Source organism: Kwoniella shivajii, chromosome 6 (assembly GCF_035658355.1).
Source record: "Kwoniella shivajii chromosome 6, complete sequence".
In the NCBI taxonomy this organism is placed as follows: Eukaryota; Fungi; Basidiomycota; class Tremellomycetes; order Tremellales; family Cryptococcaceae; genus Kwoniella; species Kwoniella shivajii.
Window position 1 is genome coordinate 78,910 of NC_085913.1, and position 18,392 is coordinate 97,301.

At 43.8% G+C, this 18,392-nt stretch overlaps 8 protein-coding genes across 8 annotated transcripts; 3 read left to right on the forward strand and 5 right to left on the reverse strand.

Moving 5' to 3' along the window:
* Positions 1-421: 421 nt before the first annotated feature.
* Positions 422-1,586, forward strand: IL334_004534 (uncharacterized protein; the record flags this gene model as incomplete). Its single annotated transcript, XM_062936251.1, has 5 exons — positions 422-490; positions 548-776; positions 833-929; positions 998-1,394; positions 1,479-1,586. The coding sequence occupies 5 exons, from the start codon at positions 422-424 to the stop codon at positions 1,584-1,586; spliced, it is 900 nt and encodes a 299-aa protein (XP_062792302.1).
* Positions 1,587-1,778: 192 nt separating this feature from the next.
* Positions 1,779-4,085, reverse strand: IL334_004535 (uncharacterized protein; the record flags this gene model as incomplete). Its single annotated transcript, XM_062936252.1, has 11 exons — positions 1,779-1,933; positions 1,991-2,194; positions 2,280-2,517; positions 2,583-2,631; positions 2,685-2,908; positions 2,972-3,051; positions 3,105-3,268; positions 3,334-3,491; positions 3,557-3,669; positions 3,743-3,850; positions 3,911-4,085. The coding sequence occupies 11 exons, from the start codon at positions 4,083-4,085 to the stop codon at positions 1,779-1,781; spliced, it is 1,668 nt and encodes a 555-aa protein (XP_062792303.1).
* A 937-nt stretch (positions 4,086-5,022) lies between these two features.
* Positions 5,023-7,514, forward strand: IL334_004536 (uncharacterized protein; the record flags this gene model as incomplete). The annotated part of the gene is made up of 8 exons (XM_062936253.1): positions 5,023-5,078; positions 5,165-5,308; positions 5,383-5,918; positions 5,985-6,265; positions 6,325-6,358; positions 6,422-6,530; positions 6,602-7,207; positions 7,268-7,514. The coding sequence occupies 8 exons, from the start codon at positions 5,023-5,025 to the stop codon at positions 7,512-7,514; spliced, it is 2,013 nt and encodes a 670-aa protein (XP_062792304.1).
* A 260-nt stretch (positions 7,515-7,774) lies between these two features.
* On the reverse strand, positions 7,775-9,903 carry IL334_004537 (uncharacterized protein; the record flags this gene model as incomplete). The annotated part of the gene is made up of 6 exons (XM_062936254.1): positions 7,775-7,998; positions 8,073-8,444; positions 8,501-9,161; positions 9,221-9,473; positions 9,537-9,658; positions 9,721-9,903. The coding sequence occupies 6 exons, from the start codon at positions 9,901-9,903 to the stop codon at positions 7,775-7,777; spliced, it is 1,815 nt and encodes a 604-aa protein (XP_062792305.1).
* An 803-nt stretch (positions 9,904-10,706) lies between these two features.
* On the reverse strand, positions 10,707-11,778 carry IL334_004538 (uncharacterized protein; the record flags this gene model as incomplete). Its single annotated transcript, XM_062936255.1, has 6 exons — positions 10,707-10,849; positions 10,922-10,992; positions 11,056-11,131; positions 11,179-11,261; positions 11,322-11,448; positions 11,523-11,778. 6 exons carry the CDS (start codon positions 11,776-11,778, stop codon positions 10,707-10,709), a joined length of 756 nt encoding a protein of 251 aa, XP_062792306.1.
* Positions 11,779-12,149: 371 nt separating this feature from the next.
* On the forward strand, positions 12,150-13,421 carry IL334_004539 (uncharacterized protein; the record flags this gene model as incomplete). Its single annotated transcript, XM_062936256.1, has 5 exons — positions 12,150-12,244; positions 12,312-12,593; positions 12,656-12,857; positions 12,919-13,212; positions 13,278-13,421. 5 exons carry the CDS (start codon positions 12,150-12,152, stop codon positions 13,419-13,421), a joined length of 1,017 nt encoding a protein of 338 aa, XP_062792307.1.
* Positions 13,422-13,569: 148 nt separating this feature from the next.
* IL334_004540 (uncharacterized protein) lies at positions 13,570-15,483 on the reverse strand (the record flags this gene model as incomplete). The annotated part of the gene is made up of 9 exons (XM_062936257.1): positions 13,570-13,792; positions 13,846-14,200; positions 14,266-14,351; positions 14,410-14,479; positions 14,535-14,844; positions 14,906-15,086; positions 15,161-15,256; positions 15,304-15,333; positions 15,401-15,483. The coding sequence occupies 9 exons, from the start codon at positions 15,481-15,483 to the stop codon at positions 13,570-13,572; spliced, it is 1,434 nt and encodes a 477-aa protein (XP_062792308.1).
* A 929-nt stretch (positions 15,484-16,412) lies between these two features.
* On the reverse strand, positions 16,413-17,981 carry IL334_004541 (uncharacterized protein; the record flags this gene model as incomplete). The annotated part of the gene is made up of 6 exons (XM_062936258.1): positions 16,413-16,628; positions 16,678-16,734; positions 16,794-17,049; positions 17,122-17,317; positions 17,410-17,621; positions 17,728-17,981. 6 exons carry the CDS (start codon positions 17,979-17,981, stop codon positions 16,413-16,415), a joined length of 1,191 nt encoding a protein of 396 aa, XP_062792309.1.
* Between the last annotated feature and the right edge of the window lie 411 nt (positions 17,982-18,392).

Here is an 18,392-nt window from a genome sequence, read left to right on the forward strand (position 1 = left end):
ATCGCTACGACCGGCAGAGTCCAGCTTCAGTTGGACCATACAGCTACCACAGAATACTATGTCGTTGATAGCAACACCTCACCAATGCATAAGATTAGTTGTACATCTCGAGGCTCTTGATCAACAACATATCGACATGGTCCATAGCGGTCTCAACGGACCATACTTTCCTGCATAGAAGCCACACACCCTTGTCATTCCAATCTTGACACTGCACGCGGCCATAAATGACCGCGTTATTAGATGATAATGATTGTCCTCGGCCATGACATGTATTCTTCCCTTGCAAGCACTCGCCTCGGCGATGTTATCGTCTTGAAATGTATAAATAATGGTGAGGGTCAAGGTAGGAGTGGTGAGAATGTAAGCAGGAAACGAACGAAATCCTCCCACCATAATCCCTCAAGAGCACTTGATCAAGATGTCTTTGACAAGCAAGACTATCGTCGTCTTCGGCTCTACTGGTCTACAAGGAACAGCTCTCATAGAAGTATATAAAACCTCCGACAACATACACTGCAAACGAAGCTGACAGCCAACTGATTAGGCCCTTTCACCTAATCCTGATTTCTCGATAATTGCTCTATCTCGCAATCCGACCTCTGGATCCGCTCAACAACTCGCCAAACTTCCTCGAGTTCAAGTAGTCAAAGTAGCCGATGATAATATGGATGAGCCTTCCAAAGTCTTCCCCGCCCTTGGCCTCGAGAAGGGAGACGTGTATGGCGTGTTTAGCGTTCAATCATACGTAGACGACAATACCATGATCAAGCAAGGTGAGTAATCAGTACTGAAGTATCCCGTTCGGACAGAATCTTGACGCGTAGTTCAGGTAAAATTATTGCAGATGCATCAGTTCAGTTTGGAGTCAAGCACATCGTATACTCTTCGACGGATTTCGGTGGTTTGGACGATACTGGTTTCTCAACGTGAGTGTGGTTTGATCATGTATGTGACGCTTGCAGGTTTGCTTGAACTGAGCCTCATGATGCTATAGGTTTGAATGTAAACGCACAGTTGAAAACCACATTCTTTCCCTGCCAATCTCTCATACCTTCCTCCGACCCGTCCAATTCATGGACATATGGCTCCCTGCAGCACCATTTCAATTCAAAATGGGAAGAACTGTGTGGGCCAAATATACGTATTACAAACATCCGGAGAGGAAACATCAGTTGATCAGTAGTAGGGATATTGGCAAAGCAGGCGCTAAAGCATTTATCGATGGTCCAGAATGGAAAGGTGGAGTAATCAGATTAGCAGGAGATGAAATGACAGTGGCAGAGATTCAGAAAGTATACAAGGAAGTCATGGGTCAAGAAATGCCTTTTGCTCCGTCATTCATGGCTTGGACAGCTAAACAGTTTGTGCCAATCGTGAAACAATTCGCTAAGGTAAGCGTGCTTACGTCGACTTCTCACGGTCAAATCTCGTAATTAGAACAACCCCAATTAAGCTAATCCTTTTCAATAACCCAGTTCTTTGACGAAACTGGTTACAACGTTCCTATCAGCGAAATCAGACAAGAACTCCCAGACATGGAAGACTACAGGTCGTTCCTGCTCCGCCACAAGGCCAGCAATTGATGAGATATTGGGTATGCAAATTAAGTGAATATATAATAACTAGGCGCTGGTCCATCACAAACATATCAATCACATATCAACTATTTTGGGACAAGTGTTCCCTTTGAACGTTATTATTATATATTTTGCAGTAGTGGCCAGAACACAATATTTTTTCCTGACGCCTGACTTCTATTTCTGTTGTCACTTGGATTACCAGTTCTTAATTTGGAATAAGGCCTTCTCTTTCCAGGTCATAGAAGTGTATCTTTGTTCTTCCTCGACGTCGTCATCAATGTCGTAGAATTCTCTTGCTCCTGAAGTAAGATCCATCTCATGCATCTTGACGGCCTTGGTTCGGTAGAAGACTAAGGCAAAGAATTAGTCAGTCTAGTACGCTACCCATACGATCTAACGAAACTCACTTTTGTAACCGAAATATGAGATGACGTAGACTGGAATACCGATGTAGTTGGTGATGAAGTTCTTGTAATTGAATGGCATGAATGCGTCGAAACCTTTGAAGAGGCAAACGAGGCAGATCATGAATAAGGAGAAGTAGGTGAGGTAAGGCTCGAAAGGTGCTTTGTAGGGAAGCGTGTCACGCGAGATGCCCTGAGCCTTCATTCCTGTGTCGCAACAGTTGATTCAGCACCAGCAATATGATGACTTTAATAGAACATGTTTGTCCCATTATATTGTGTAAAAACTCACCTCTCATGAAACCAACGTGAGAAGACAAGATGGATACCCAAGTCAATCCACCAAGAATGGTAACAGTATTGACAAAGTAGTTGAAGATTACCAAAGCGTCAGAGTCAGCGACGAGGTAAGCAAGACCCATGAACATTCCGGTGAACATGAAAGCAACCCAAGGTACACCTCGAGATGTACATTTGGTGAAGATTCGAGGTGCGTGTCCGTCTTTGGCCATTCCATAGAGTGTTCGCGTCTGTGCGTGAACTGATCAGTAAATACAATAGCAAAAGTGGAGTGGACATGAGAATTTATTCTTACAGCAACATATTGATCAGAATTGGCAGCCGAGATAGTGAAGATCAAGATACTGCGACATAAGGTTAGCACGGGGTGAACCCGCAAACATAACACAAGACTTACCAGGCATTGATAACAGAAGGGAGACCCTTGATACCGGCAGCTTGAATAGCGACAACGAAAGGAGAGGCGGACGCACCACCAGCTGTACCTTTGGCAGCTGCTTGAGCGAGTAACTTGGAGCTTGAGTCGACGATCATTCCGACAATGAGGATACAGAAGATGTAGAAGAAGATAATTCGGAAGAAAGTCTTCTTGATAGCCGCTGGTACAGTTTTTCTTGGATTCTGTACAGGTTGATCGATTATGAATAAAAGGTTCCAAAAAGGTAGGATTTGAAACACGCTTACCTTGGCTTCTCCAACAGTAATGGCTACTAACTCCGAACCAGTGTAGGCAAAAAGAGCAAGTACCATAGCGTTCCACCAACCTGTATGCAATATCAGTCACTTATTCACAGAACGAAAGCTTTGGTTGACGCACCGAGGAATTGTCCTTCGGTACCAGTGGTTTTGTATGGCTTGAAGGCTTTTCCATGTTTCCAGTAAGCGAAACCGAGTCTATCTTGACCGGGAACACCTCCCAAATCGATGATCAAACCAAGCAAGATGAGACCGGTGAGTGTCAGAATCTTGATGAAAGAGAGCCTGATGATGAGGGTGGTAAGCTAACGAGCGTCACGTACAGGAATCTGTATGAATACATAACTCACCAGAATTCGACCTCCCCAAACCATTTAACACCTAGGGTGTTAATAGCGATGACGAACACAATCAAGATGGTAACGAAAACGGCGCCATTGATTTTGGCGTTCCAGTATCGAATGACCAAAGATCCGGCAACAATTTGATTGGGAGATAAGATGAGGTACTGCACAGAAAGAAAGAGTAAGGTGATGTGCTCGGCTCAGAGTACCATAAAGATGCTATACTCACTTTACAAAGATAGATGACGGCAGTAGCAAATCCGAAAGCAGGGTCGACACATCTTGTACCGTGACCCGCGAAACCCTTCTTGGTTGGGTATTTGGTACTCATTTCACCGAGAGCTATCGAATTCCAATCATCAGAAATGTAATCTCGCAGGTCGCGAAACATCATCGAGGTGGAGTAGATACGCACCCAAGAGTACACCAAAACAGACGACACCCATGATGCAGTACGCGACGAACACTGAACCAGGACCTGATCGAGCGATACTGGTACCAGAACCAATGACAAGACCAGTACCTAGATTATGCGAATAAAATCAGCATTTGCGAAACACTCATTCTCACGGGTGATACGTACCGATGGCACCACCGATGGCTATCATACTGATTTGTCTACTCTTCAAAGCTCTATGGGTCTCCTCCTCTCTGGGCTGGATCTCCTCCCCTGCTGGCCCTGCATAGGTATCAGCGGGAAGATCTTTCTTCTCCTGCTGCTCATAAGGCGCGGAGTCATCGTATCGTTCAATCGTCATGTTGAATTTGTGACGTTTGAACGGAAATGTGTTATTTAGGAGATGAGAGAATGAACAGGTAAAATGAAATAATGGAAAAGATGTGGGAAGTTTCAGAGGGGGGGTTTTGTATTTTTCTCTTTACTGTGGTCGTGTGCACCGTGCGCTGTTTTCTTGGTTTGAATGAGATTTGATCAGCAGATAAGAGAAGAAAAAGGGGAGATTGAAATTGGCAAAGGGATTTTGATTTGGAATTAATACGAGTAGTATTGCCAAAGTGCAAAGTGCAAGTGAGATGGAGTCTGTTTGTCTGTCAGTTGATTGGCTTGATCTGTCATTCTGATATCTTTGTTTTTTTTTCGAATTTGGGAATATGTTCTTCCCTCCTTGCTTTTCCCTGTGTTTATGCGTTGGCGCACAGATCCCACAGGGTGAGAGAGAGAGAGAGAGAGAGAGGCTTATCTAGAAAGATGATCATCCTGGTACTCTATCTGTCACTTGATTCAGGCACCGCGACGAGGGGAGAAATGGAGAGCCAAGATGTGGGAAGAGAGGGAAGAGAGACAGGCAAAAGATAGATGAAGGTTTTTTACTAACCCTAATGAAATTCGCCTAAAAGTGCATATTAAACGATTGTTGAGAATGTCTTGGCATTTTTCATTTCTTTTATTTCGAATGACTTATTCTGACGTGTCACACCGCGTGGTGCATAAACTGTGATCGTATCATACTAATATCACAAAACACAAGCTCCGCCCGGTTCCTGAACATCCAGACTAACCTGTTTGATTTAGCGGGACCTTTTTCTTATCGGTCATTTCAATGGGATACATTTAATTTGATTCCATCCCATTTCATTTGATCACTGAGGACCAACAACGCTCCACTGTCACATCTTCTTATCTATACTACTGTCAAAAACTTTCATCATCCCCTTCGCGTCATGATCTACCTCTAAATGCAAGCAGAAACTCCACTTCATCCCATCAGGATATCACAACGACCAGCAAAGAGGTGCGTCAGAGATGATCGTGATCGAACGGTGATAGCAATATGACAAACGATAACATGCTTATCTCTTCGTGATGCGATTTGTCCAGTTGTACGGAATGTATCAGACGAAAAACCAGATGTAACAAACAAATACCATGTGACGTATGCACTAGACGCGGTGTGAGAGAATCATGCAGACTGGAATCACAGTACATCGTCCCTTCACCTGAACCTCGACATGACCATCCAGTGTGAGTCAATGCATCCGCTCGCCAGGAAGCATAAATGTTTCGAAGGGTAATTGATGCCAGTCATATACAAGTAGCTCAGAAATCGAAGCATTGCGGCAGAGTCTACATCACGAGCTGAATACTTTACGAAAGCGAATAACGGAGTTGGAGAAGACTGTAGGACAGAAAGGGGACAGCATCTCTCAATCAGCAGAACCTGATGGACCAGAAGACGCAGCTACTACATTGGAATTCTTCGCTCTTGGATTAGATCGTAGACTAGGAGGAGAAGAAACCATCTCCACTCAACAAACATCCTTGATAGCAGTCGTGAATCGTCATATCCTTACGGAACCCGGTCGCATACCACCTGATTCAGTCACAGATTCGCTTCTTCCTCAACATATCGTCAATTCCATCCTGAATTTCCACCAGCATAATGTCTATTGGCAACATGCCTGCGTCTACTTTCCACATTTCTGGGAAGAAGTCCATGTTTTCTACGACGTCATTAACCGCGAGGGATGGGCAAGGTTGGACGGCGCGTGGGTAGCTCTGTTCTACGTATTGCAAGCTATAGCCGTCCATCAAATGGTAGACGAAGAAGCCGTGGCATGTGGCTTAAATGAAGGTGAGTAGACACGTCCTTCCCAAATGTATCTCATCAAATGGTCAATGTTGAAACGCCCCCAAACAGCCGACCGATACGTTCTGCCTACCGCACTCATATCATCTTCCATGGCAGCACTTCACCATGCCAGTTTCCTCTCTAGTCCATCCATGTTCACGTGTCAAGCAATTGCGATTCTCACATTGTGTGGACATAATGTGTGTGATTCAGACTTGCTTTCGTCCCTCTTGGCGATCGGTATCAAAATGGCACAATCATTGAACCTGCATTCATTGGGAAGAGTCAGGGATAAAACGCCTATAGATTGGCAGATTGGTAAAAGGGTTTGGTGGTCTTTGACGATGGAAGTGAGTGATAATATTTCGTTCTCAACGTCCATCCTGACAATTGTCTGACATTTTTGCAGGACTGGTTTGCGATTCCTTTCCGTGGACTGTGGTGTGAGTCACTGAAATCCGGTTATCCGTACTTTCTATCCTTGAGCTGATATCTTGATGAATCAGCTGTGCACCCTGATCATTTCAACACACCTATTCCGCACAATTGTACAGATGAAGACTTAGCCAATGGTCATATTGTTTCTCATCCCGATTCACAGCCTACAGTGGCATTGTAAGTGCGCATTTCTTTTCGATCTGTACTCAGTGGATAGTCGTGCGTCGGACTGAAATATCAACATTCAGTAAATCCCGATTTTCGTCCCAAACCGCATCGATATTGCAAAAGACATTTCATCGACTTCGTCATTCTCCGAATCCTTCCTCTGCTCTGTCTCTGGTCAACGAATCGGCTGGTCATATCTTACGACTAATTTCTCAACTACCCAAATTATCTTCATCCACCCCTTCTTGGACATCTAACATGCTTCACTACCTTGTCATTTCTGCTTCTCATAAAATCCTGGTCATCTATCGAGCCTTCCTCGCTCGCGGCGGATCTGCTTCGGAAAGAGCTATCGCGCAAAAGGAATGCATCAAAGCTGCCCAATCTATCATCGGGGAAATGGACACTCGATCAGGTTCACAAGCACTATGGACTATCCCATATCATACCTTAGCCGCCGGTGTCGTACTAGCCCTAGACCTGATAGAGAATAAGGGAAACCATGAGATCGTGAATAAGCGGAAAGGAGAGGTCGAGAAAGCTAGACGAGCGTTGCAAAGACTAGCACCTACTAGTAGAGTCGCTAGAAGGGGCTTACAGGTACTTGAAGATTTGATTAAAGAGGGTGATAAGAAGAGGAAACGAGGTGAGGCAGGTATGGCTAAGATGGTTAAGAAAATTAGACTGTGAGTGCGAACCAGAATCGTAAGACGTGTCTATTTTCTGACAAAATAATGAGAAAACAGACCAGAAGATGTCCTGCTTGAATCTGCTCCTCCCTCAACCGCACATACACCGCAATCCGAAATGGTTACTCCGACCTCGACTCAATTCCAGCCCACAGCGATCGACTTGACATCGCCTTTCACTTGGTCTCAAGAAGATATGAATGGCTTATTGGCCAGTTTGCAGGAGACCGTACCGGATGTAGGCAGGTTATTTGATGGTTCATTAGGTAGTTACGGATTTGACTTTCTTGGTGCTCCATCTTGATTTAGGGTGGACGTGGCTCATGCACTGCAGTCATCGCTTCAACTGATCATTTTGGTTGCACACTTATGTTCAAAGCCCGCTGCATATTTGTGATGAAGAATTGCTGATCATAGATGAAGGGGAAAAATGCATTTTCCATACGAGACTAACACTGAGAACAACCAAACTCATCATGAAACGTGAACAACTATAACTATATAGGTAATCTTTTGCCATCCTTCGCTGACTTTTCACATACAAAAGATATCACTGGTACTATTCTAAACAAGCTCTGGAGTAAGAGGCCGAGGGGCACTTGTGGAAGGTCCACCTGCCAAACTTCCAGGTTCGTTCCATTCTTTCTTCTCTTCGATGGTGGAACTTGATCCAGCTTCGGCTTCTTCGTCTGGTAACGCGACGTTGAGAAGACACATGACCATAGCTGAGATAAGATAAGGCTCTTCCACAATGAGGACGATAGCTTGGATCAGACCCTTCTTTCCGGCTAATGAAACAAACGAGTCCAATGATTAGCTATACATTACTTGGCGTACTCGAGAACGATTGTTATAGACTCACCACTTGTACCTGTGTAAGTGAACAAGTAAGAGAACCAAGTAGGTACAGTCAAACTTGCTAAACCTAAAGCTACACCGACAGTGGCGATAAATCGATCTCTCCTAGTCCATTTACAGTATGCCAATACCCTCAATCCTGATGTAGCTACCGCACCGAAAAGGAATGTGGTGAAACCGCCGATGACTGCTGATGGTGCAGCTACGAAGATGGCACCGAATTTTCCAATGACACCCATCAAGAACAGAATGACAGCACACATATAGCCTGATGATCTAGAAGCGTTCCGAGTTAAAGCAATGACTCCAGAGTTTTGAGAAAAGGTGGTAAGTGGAGGTACGGTAGCGAGTCCAGCGAGTGTTGCCATAACCGAATCTATATGACGGTCAGCATTTGCTTTGTTTTGTTAAAGTGACAGAGTTCACACTCACCGGCAAGCATACCACCTTGAACTCTGGTCATGAAAGTCTCTCCTGTGATCTCTAATCTTGAAACATCCGATGAAGCAGTGACGTTTCCGATAGTCTCGGCGACGATGACAGCCCAAGCGGCAATCATAGGTAAGACCAATTCACCTCTGATTGATAGACTCCAAGTATGAGTCCAGAGGAATGAACCGGCAGGCGCATTTGTGATCGTTGCCTTGTTGAAGAAACCGGTGACGGCGGCAATGACCATTCCAACGATCAAACCAAGGAAGACTGAAGCTGATTTCATGAATGCTGAACCAAAGATCTCACAGATGATAATAGTGATGAAACATGAGAAACCCAATCCCAAGAAAGCACCTGATCCCCAGAATTCCGCTCGTGTACCAGCGACACATTTGATAGTGTGATCAGTGGCACAAGAACCTGAACCTCCTGCCCAATTGGTTACTCCTGATTTGACCAAAGCGGCTCCGATAAAAGTTAACATGGTTCCAGTAACTAGAGGAGGGAACATCTTTCGGATAGCTCGAGGGGGAACGAATGATAATCCAATAGCGAAGATACCGGTCATAGTGGCTGTCCCCAAGATGGCTCCGAACTCTTTAGGACACGGAAGCTTGGTTTTACCATCGGCGGACATAGGGCATGTTCCATTGGCGTACTGCAAAAACAAATGATAAGCAAATCGTATTAATCCTTTTGAATATGATGGACACTTACTGATTGACTGAGATAAGCTAATGCTACATTGGTGAAAGCGAAAGAAGTTCCGGTAACACTGATCAAACCAGTTCCAAAGTAGTATCCAGATTTAGGGATCCTGAATCTAGAGATTTGAATGGCAGTACCGAAAGCACACCAGATCAAACAAGCTGAGACGAGGTATAATTGAGCATCTGTACCCAAGTTGGCACCTGCTGGACCACCTAGAAGTAATGGTGGAGTGACTAAACCACCGACCATCGCCAAAGCACTATAATCACACACATTTAATCAGCTTAATAAGCGTAAGTAAGAAAGGAGAACGGTGACGTACTGTTGAAGACCCAGGATGAAGAGTAAAAGATGAGGCAATTTCTGGTTGACATGATAGAAAGGTAATTCTCTTCTGTTCTTCGTGACAAAAGGAATATTAGGAATCATGAGAGCTCCATAGTCCTGGATGATAAGAGGTAAATCAGCATTGATCGTTTCTTGTAGGCTATCTGGTTGAAACTCACATAGTCTCCTAACCATCCATCTTTAGTGGTGAGTGATTTCAAACCTGCTTTGAACCGACTTCTTCTGGAAGTCGGTACATGTGCCAGATCTTCTTCTTGTTCGAGAGTTTGGACTTGAACACCCGTTGGCATAGAAGTCTTGTCATACGAACTTTCAGGTTCGATGTTACGTGATGTTGACATTTTAATCGTTGAAATGAAGATGATTCGATCCGTTTCAGGTGCTTCTGTTGTGATCAGCTTTTATTTGCTTTTGGGATAGGGAAGGAAAAGAGATCTCATAAATTGGATCTTTCAGCTCGTGTTTTATATACTAAATGCATAAATCTCAATACCGAAGAAATCGGTTTCAACCAAGTGAATAATATTGATAAAATTGCTTATCTTTTAGGATGTCGTCGCTTAAACGCTCCTTGATGACCGGCGGGAAAAGAGAATCACCGCCAGTGGAATGTCTTTAGTGCAAACATGTCATACGTCAACCCGTGAATGAATGAAATTTCGTCGGATATCGGCGGAGCAAGAATGGATTAAAAGATTTGAATAACGTTAAGAAGCTGTTTGCTGGTATTACAACCAAAAAAAAAGGAGAAGATGGAGTCGTATAGTAAAAGCTCATTGGTGGAGACCAACGTCTTGGCTCTACCCCGCCTACGAGATTCAGGGTTCCATAGGTCCAAGTGCAAAGATAAGGAAATTACAAACTCAAAACCATCTAGTGCTAAATTTGTGGGATACGATATCATCGGGTTTTAAATTCAGCGAATCGGATCACATACAGTTGTACCTTGAGTATCTTTTCGATGCTCCCTGTAACGATCGAAATGGCAGTGGATGACAGAAACTGATGACGAAACATCAGCTGCTGCATACCACATGCACGGCTGATACAGAGATTTATCTAATTGGGATCTCTCTATATGAAATCGGGTTGAAGTATAGGAGTTGATGCATAATTCTGCATGCATGTATAAAATATAATATTTCTACAGCTCATCATGTCCTTGAGATTGACTCTGCGTTAACGCTAATCCTTTTCCTGCTTTCTTGACTACTTCTTGCCAATTGTCAACTGGCGTACATGCATGCACTCGTTTTCCAGGGACAGCTTGCCGTTCACAACCGGTAGCTTCACAATTCAATTAGCCTGTCAATTTCGATTTCAAGCAACGCGACAAATGCGACATGAACGGAAACTCACGACATGGTGCTGATTCGTTGAATTGATGAGCGAAAAATACATCTGTCTCTTCAGTCAAAATGTTTCCAAGCCTATCAACCATCAACCAATTAGCGCTTGTCCAACTATCGATCCGATTTGCATTGAAAATATACATGAGTGTTGCATGACCTAACGAGTATGATTTCTCCCATATCTGGGATGAAGGGATGTAAATTTGATTTCGACCATCTGAAATTCAAGTGATGAGCTTTGATCTTTTCTTTTGGATAACTCACTCTCCGCGATTGTCCTTATACTAGATCCATAAATGACCTCTTTGAAGCCAGCCCAGCGTATAGCGGATGCGCACATTGGACATCTGCATTCCAGCTCGAGCTCAGTATCAATGGGACTTGTGGATGCCAAAAACATGACTCACGGTTCTCCGTTGGTATACAAGCTGAAATCTTTCCATGATGCCAAGATCTCCTGAGGTGATAGACCCTTTTGTGTCAAGACATCCGTACAATGAGTGATAGCTGATATTTCACCATGCATAGCAGGATCTGCGATTCGCCTTAAATTCAGCTTTGCGCGTCCAGGTCAGAAATGAGGGTTTTTGGAAAGGGGAATCACTCACTTCCAGTCACTCCGACTTTATTAGAAGTGACACAAACCAATTCATCTGATGTGGTATTGACTATCGCCGTACCGAATGGTGCTTGAGGACAAGGATGTCCATCAGCGTAGACTGCTTCATTGGCAACTCTCATCCAATGTAATCTCCTTTCTGCAGGTACATCGTTGATAGCTAATCCAGCTTGATATTCCGGATGTATCTCAACTTGATAGCCGAGTACAACGAGAGGTAGAAGGGTGTAGAGTAGCTTGAACATTTTGACACGGTATGACTAGGGTAGGACTTCTGAGAGAGGAGACAACCAGGTTCACTTTTGACTATGATGTTGAGCTCGTCGAGACGGATACACAAATTTAGAAAAGCTGAAGTTGGGAACGAGATGCAGTCTCCACCGAAGGCGGACGTGCATTGACGTAATCGGCGGACTTCGGAGACGTCGGCGGAATCGATGGTCAAGCGATTGTATCGGCAATGATAAGACTTCTATTGGTGCAATTGTAAAGTATTTTGGGATTACGATGCATACGAGTATAAAATAGTGTTGGAGTGAATCCAACTCTACATGATCATGAAATCCAAGCTCAAAAATTATCACACACCTGATAATCACAATCACAAATAAACAGTATGCCAGTTCCTACTATCAGCTTACACGATTTCGACAATCGTCGTCAAGAAATCATCGATGAACTGATGGATGCATCTACAAACGTTGGTTTCTTGTGAGTCCAGCTGATCACCGTGGTAGCTAGAGAGACATGGAAATACAAGACTAATTTCTGCTCATAGTACATTGGCAAATCACGGTATCTCTCCTGAAGATGTACAGACTGCGTTCGAGCTATCTAAGCAGTTCTTCGCTCTTCCCGATGAAGTAAAATCTAAAACTCCATTAAATGGAAAGAACGCAGGATGGGAGAAAAACACTCAAGTTAGACCTTCAACAGGTACGGCAGACCAAAAAGAATCTATCCAATTACAATTCGCAAGAATGGAAGGACTTTGGCCTGCCGATGAGGACATTCCTGATTTCAGAGTGAAAGCAGAGAGGTTCATGCGTCAAATACGAGAGTACGTGTATAGCCGGTAATTTGACTTGTCAGAGAAAACTGATAAGCTGATCGTGCACTCAGCCTTTCCGTCAAAGTAATGGAATGTTTCGCAGAAGGTCTTGGACTTCCCCTCAATACTTTCACTGAAGGGACCGTTGATCCAGGAGTAGGTGATTCTCAAGATGTCTTGAGACTACTACACTATCATTCTACGGAAGGAAAGACCTTTGGATCAAACTTCTGGCGAGCTGGAGCACACGCAGATTTCGATGTCCTCACAATGGTACGTTATCTTCTACCTCAGCGCTGAAATGGGATGTTGGTCTGATTTAAGGTATTCGTAGTTGTTCCAGAGAGACGGCGAAGGTGGACTTGAAGTTTGTCCTGGACGAAAAGTAGTCGGTGATTTCGGCATGGGCCAAAATTGGTTACCTGTAGAAGCTAGACAGGATAGGATAGTGTGTAATATAGGAGATCAATTAATGAGATGGTCAGATGATAGATTAAAATCAACTTATCATAGAGTTAGGTTACCTGAAGGACAAGAAAGTAGAGGACCAAGATATTCCATCGCGTTTTTCAATCAAGCTAGAACTGATTCAATAATTCAAGGACCTCAAAAGAAATACCCTCCCATCGTGAGTCGTCCGATCGTTCATAAAACAAAAGACAAATGCTGATACATATTTTTTTCCTGGATTAGACTGGCGGAGAGTTTATCGCTGAAGCAATGGCTAAAAATCGAATGCAATCTGCTGAAATCGCTAAAAAAGCAGCATTGGAAGATGCAGATAAAGTAGCTTCAGCAATTCATTTTGTGCCTCGACATCTCCAAGCCGCTGCATGATGACAACGGTTCTATGATTCTATGTATAGAGTATGTATTTTATATGTATCAGAATATACCTGCATTAAACAGACACGACAAAACCTGATTAAATCTCTCAACCACGACATATGCGAATCTTATGGGGTTCAAGTCTGACGTATTTAGCTTAGATGGCAGTAGGAGTCTTGTAATCCGCGGCTTCTTCGTCATTCTTTGCTCCACCTCGTCCCAATTGAGGCAGTTTGACTTGACCGACATACTGTGCTTCGTCTTCTACTTCTTCCAATCTGTCTCTGTATTCACTCGAAGAGCCGAGCTTGTACCACAATCCACCAGTCAATACGATGGAGGCACCAAGCATTGCAAACAAAGTCCAGAGTCCAGGGTAGCTAATGTATTCGTCAGCATTGTATTCATTATCAATCCTTGAGACAGTACTCACTAGTGAGGTGAATCTTTTGATCGGAATAGATAAGGAGCAACAGCACCTGCACAATTTGCGATAGCAATCATAGCTCCTGTGGCTATAGCTGTACTTGTAGCTCCTGTAACAGTAGCAGTTCGGTACGCGATGAAGGGAATGACAGCTGCGTTGGTACAAGCGATGAGACATGTACCGATATATCGACCCGCAACACCCTTGACAGTAGCTAAAAGGATATATCCTATGGCGACAAGGATAAGTCCGCCGATGATATGCGTGGGTCGTTCTTTTCGTTTATCGGACCACATGGCATTTCCAATGATGACGAAGAATGCGAATGCGTTTGGAGGGACAGTGAGCAATTGTGCTTGGTCTATTGACATAGCGACGATCAGCTTCCATACGTGTGCTATTCAATAATCGAAAGTAAAAGCTTACATCCTTTGAATCCCATGGCTGAGATGATCGTAGGTGCGAAGTATCCGAAAGCATTGAGGGAGTTGGTCATGAAGAAGTATTGTAACCTGAACAAAAATTAGAATCACTTTGTTCCATAAGATACACACTATAATAGGAACTCACGAGAAAACCCAGAAGTGCCAAGATTTGATAGTGGCGATGAATTCGACCTTGTCAAAGTGTTTATCAGTGCCTACAAATATACGTCAGCGGTCTATCTATCTCTTCCTCAGTATTGCACGACTGACCTTTGGGAGCATAAGGACCTAATCTCGTAACAGCCAATTCTCTCTCTTCTTCGGATAAGAACTTGGCAGTTTCGGGGAAATCGGGCAAGAAGAAGTATATTAATACTCCAACTATGACAGCTGGAATACCTTCAAGGATGAATAACCATTGCCATCCGTATAAATTGCCTTTACCAGACATGAAGGAAACTCCAGTAGCAATAAGACCCCCAAAAGCTCCTGCTACAGCGATGGAAGCTGCAAAGATCGCCATTCGAGTCGCTCGTTCAGATGGCTTGTACCAGAAACAAAGGTACATCATGATACCAGGCTATAGTATAACACATCAGCCAGTGTCCATACTAAATATTGCCAAGAGAAAATGTACTCACGAAGAATCCAGCTTCTGCAATACCTAAGAATATTCGACAAACGATCATTCCCGTGTATGTTTTCACCGCGGCTGAACAGATAGTAACGATTCCCCAAGAAACCATGATTCGGGCAATCCATCTACTGGGTGTAAAGTATTTGAGAGCAATGTTACTGGGAAATTCAAAAATCACATAAGGTCTATGGATTCGTTATCTATCAGCTGCAATCCTTGATTGATCGATTGAAGAAGAAGACTTCGGGCAAAAGCTCACACAAAGAAGATCGCTACTACGAGATTATATTTATCACCGGCAAGCTTGAGTGTCTCAACCAGCGATTCTCCAGGCTTATCATTGTTGAGTGTACGACTGTTCCATGTCAGCTAGTGCCCTACCGGAACCACTGACAGACTTACGCGTTACCAAGATTGGTTCGATCCAAATAGCTGTTACAGCCCCCAAGTCAGTTTATTATGGCGGCCTAATTTTGGTAGAAAGGCATGGAATACTCACTTCAATAGATAGGATACGATGATCCATGGCATGATATGCAAGTCAAGCTTGCGTACTAGACGTTTCTCAGCTTGGTCCGACATCTTCAAAGGTTCGGTGATCAGTAGTGATGGGTATCGGAAAACGAATGAGGAGGACAATATGATCCACCTATCTCTCTCATTGCATCGTTAACTTATATACATATCTGTTATCTTTCAAAATTTCAGTTCAGCTGTACATCTACCTCTGGCGTCGCTTAAGGTCGAGATCTCTGATAGATACATCAACAGAAGAAATAGATATGAGTATAGCATGCATTGGACCAATGAGGATCAGCGGTACTGCTCCAAGTAAAACGGAATTATTTTCATAGACGACTAAAAAGGTTAGTAGTACGTACTTGCCAATCAGGAGTTCGGGGAAAAGACAAATGATCACCAAATCGATTACCTCCGCTTCATCCATTTTGATATCGTCGCTTGCAAACTGCTTTGCAGGAATTTCGATCCCAAGAACATGTGTTCACGGTCATTGCATGCCTCTTATCTTTATGAAAGGTTGATGAGCTAATTGTTTGAGATCGTCAGTCAGCCAATCAATGATCATTTAAGTTACCGTGAGCTTCGTTTAAGTCACACCCCGAAAGAAATATACAAGAAAACCTTGGCGGTCACGGTAATAGCAGGCACGATTTAATTAGGGGAACCACCCCGCTACGTAAGGCATAGTCTACTTTGGTAAGGGGGTGATAACGATGTGAGGTGGTATGTGCTCGAGTACACATTCAAATGAAGAGAAGCGATGCGCATTTGGTAGTGATATTATTGCAATGATTTTAGTTCAACATCTCTCAAAAGACATCGTCAAGCGCAATGAAAGTGGTCGAAACTGACATGCGAGAGATATTCATTATGTTATCGACGAGACACCATCCATTATTATCTGCCAGGTGAAATCCCCCAAAACTATGCAAAATTGTTGTAATGTCCGTTTCCCTCCTCGCATCTGAACCACCTTGATCATTCATGGCCTAATCTTGAATTTGTACCTTGATGGCACCTTGAGTAGGATCAGAAGCTACGTGGAAAGCCTCAACGGCCTTTTCGAGAGGGAATCGATGGGTGACGAGGGGTTTAAGGTCGATCAAACCTCCTGCGACGAGTCGGATTGCTTTGGGATATTGATTGGCATATCGATATTGGAATTGAAGATCAATCTCGTTGGCCGAACAATAACCGAAGGGATACTGTAGAGATGGTCAATTACATTCATAGCCATTTCATCAAAATACTCACACTTTGCTCAGTTGGACCAACACCTATCACGAATACTTTTCCACCGAATAGTAGGGACTGCAATTATCGAGGAATCAACCTAGGTCTGGTGTATGAGACCACCCGCGATCACTCACGTAGATCGCAGTTCTAATGGAACTCTCAAATCCTGTACACTCCAATGCTACCCTAATTCCAGTTCCAGCTGCAGCTTTGATTTTCTCAGCAGTTTCCTCTGCTTTCCATTCTCGTTGAATTTGGACGGTCTTGACTGTAGGTACTAGTTTTTTGGCGAATTCAAGACGGGATGCGACGAGATCGGTGATCACGATAGGTGTACAACCGGATGCGTGAGCAGCGAGAAGTGTCACGAGTCCAATAGGTCCAGCACCGCTATATATTTATACCAAATATCAGTATAACGCTAGGGGGATTGAGCGTATGTTATGAAACATTGAAACATACCAAATGACAACGGGATCACCTAATTTAGTACCTGCTCGCTCTAATCCAGCCAACGCTACAGCCAATGGCTCAAGCACAGATCCTTCTTCGAATGAAACGTGGTCAGGGATTTTGTGCAGCCACGCAACGGGATGTGCGTGGAATCTAGTGAGTGTACCGTGGTAAGGAGGAGTAGAGAAGAACACGACACGTTGACCTAAAGCCCGAGAATTGGTCAGTGAGGTTTCTCTAAGGCAGACTAAGAAAGCCGTGATTGTGTGGAAGTATACCCTAGAAGATTTCACTTACATGCGTTGTATCTTCCTGTTCTACATGGATCACAATCTGCTTGACCGCATGGAACACCCGCTTCAATAGCTACTCTATCACCCACTTTGAAGTTCTTCACATCTTCTCCAATCTCGATGATTTCACCTGCTGATTCATGACCTGATCCAGTCTCATCCTTGACTATCATGGTAGGACCAATTTGACCATGTTTCCAAAAATGTACATCCGACCTGATCCCCCCATCAAACGTCAGTATATATCACCTCCTTGCCCAACGCCTGAGACGACGAGGTAGAGAACCAACAAGAGGAAGAAGGGGGGTTAATTCCGACTTACCCACAGATACCAGTTGATCGAACGTGAACTATAGCTTCTCCAGGACCAGCTTTAGGTTTTGGTTTATGAATTAAATGAACTTCATGTTTCTCGTTATATGCACAAGCTACATTGGCATTCTTGTCTTTCAATTCAGGAGCATCGCTGTCCAAAATACGGAATTCTGGATGGTCAAGAACCAATTGAGGATTGTAGTACTCTTCGTACCGAGATTTGAGAGGTGGTGCTTGGACAGCAGTGGCTTCGAGGACCATGATGGAAATATGTCTTTTATGATGTTTGAATGACTGATTGGAAGAAACTTATCGTTGATGTTGAAATATATGTTTTATACATCATCTTCCATCCTCGTGTAACATGTATATATGTATATTTGTATTTGTGCTTCTTCAGCACATGTTACCTTCGGAGTGGTGTATCGAATAGCCTAAAAGCTAACAAAACGTTGGAATGTTTTAGTGTTCCTTGTGGAGAACAGTGGTAACGGCGGTAAGGTCGGGCCGACACAACCACCACTCAAAGACCGGGGGATAGTTTCCCGTTTTTACGGAGAGATGTGAGGGAATCAATCCAGAGATTGCGGGTGTGGGCAAGAGAGACTACAGATGCAAGCGAATATTCCAGACTGCGAGGCGTTGTCGAAAAGATGCGAGATCATGTGCGCG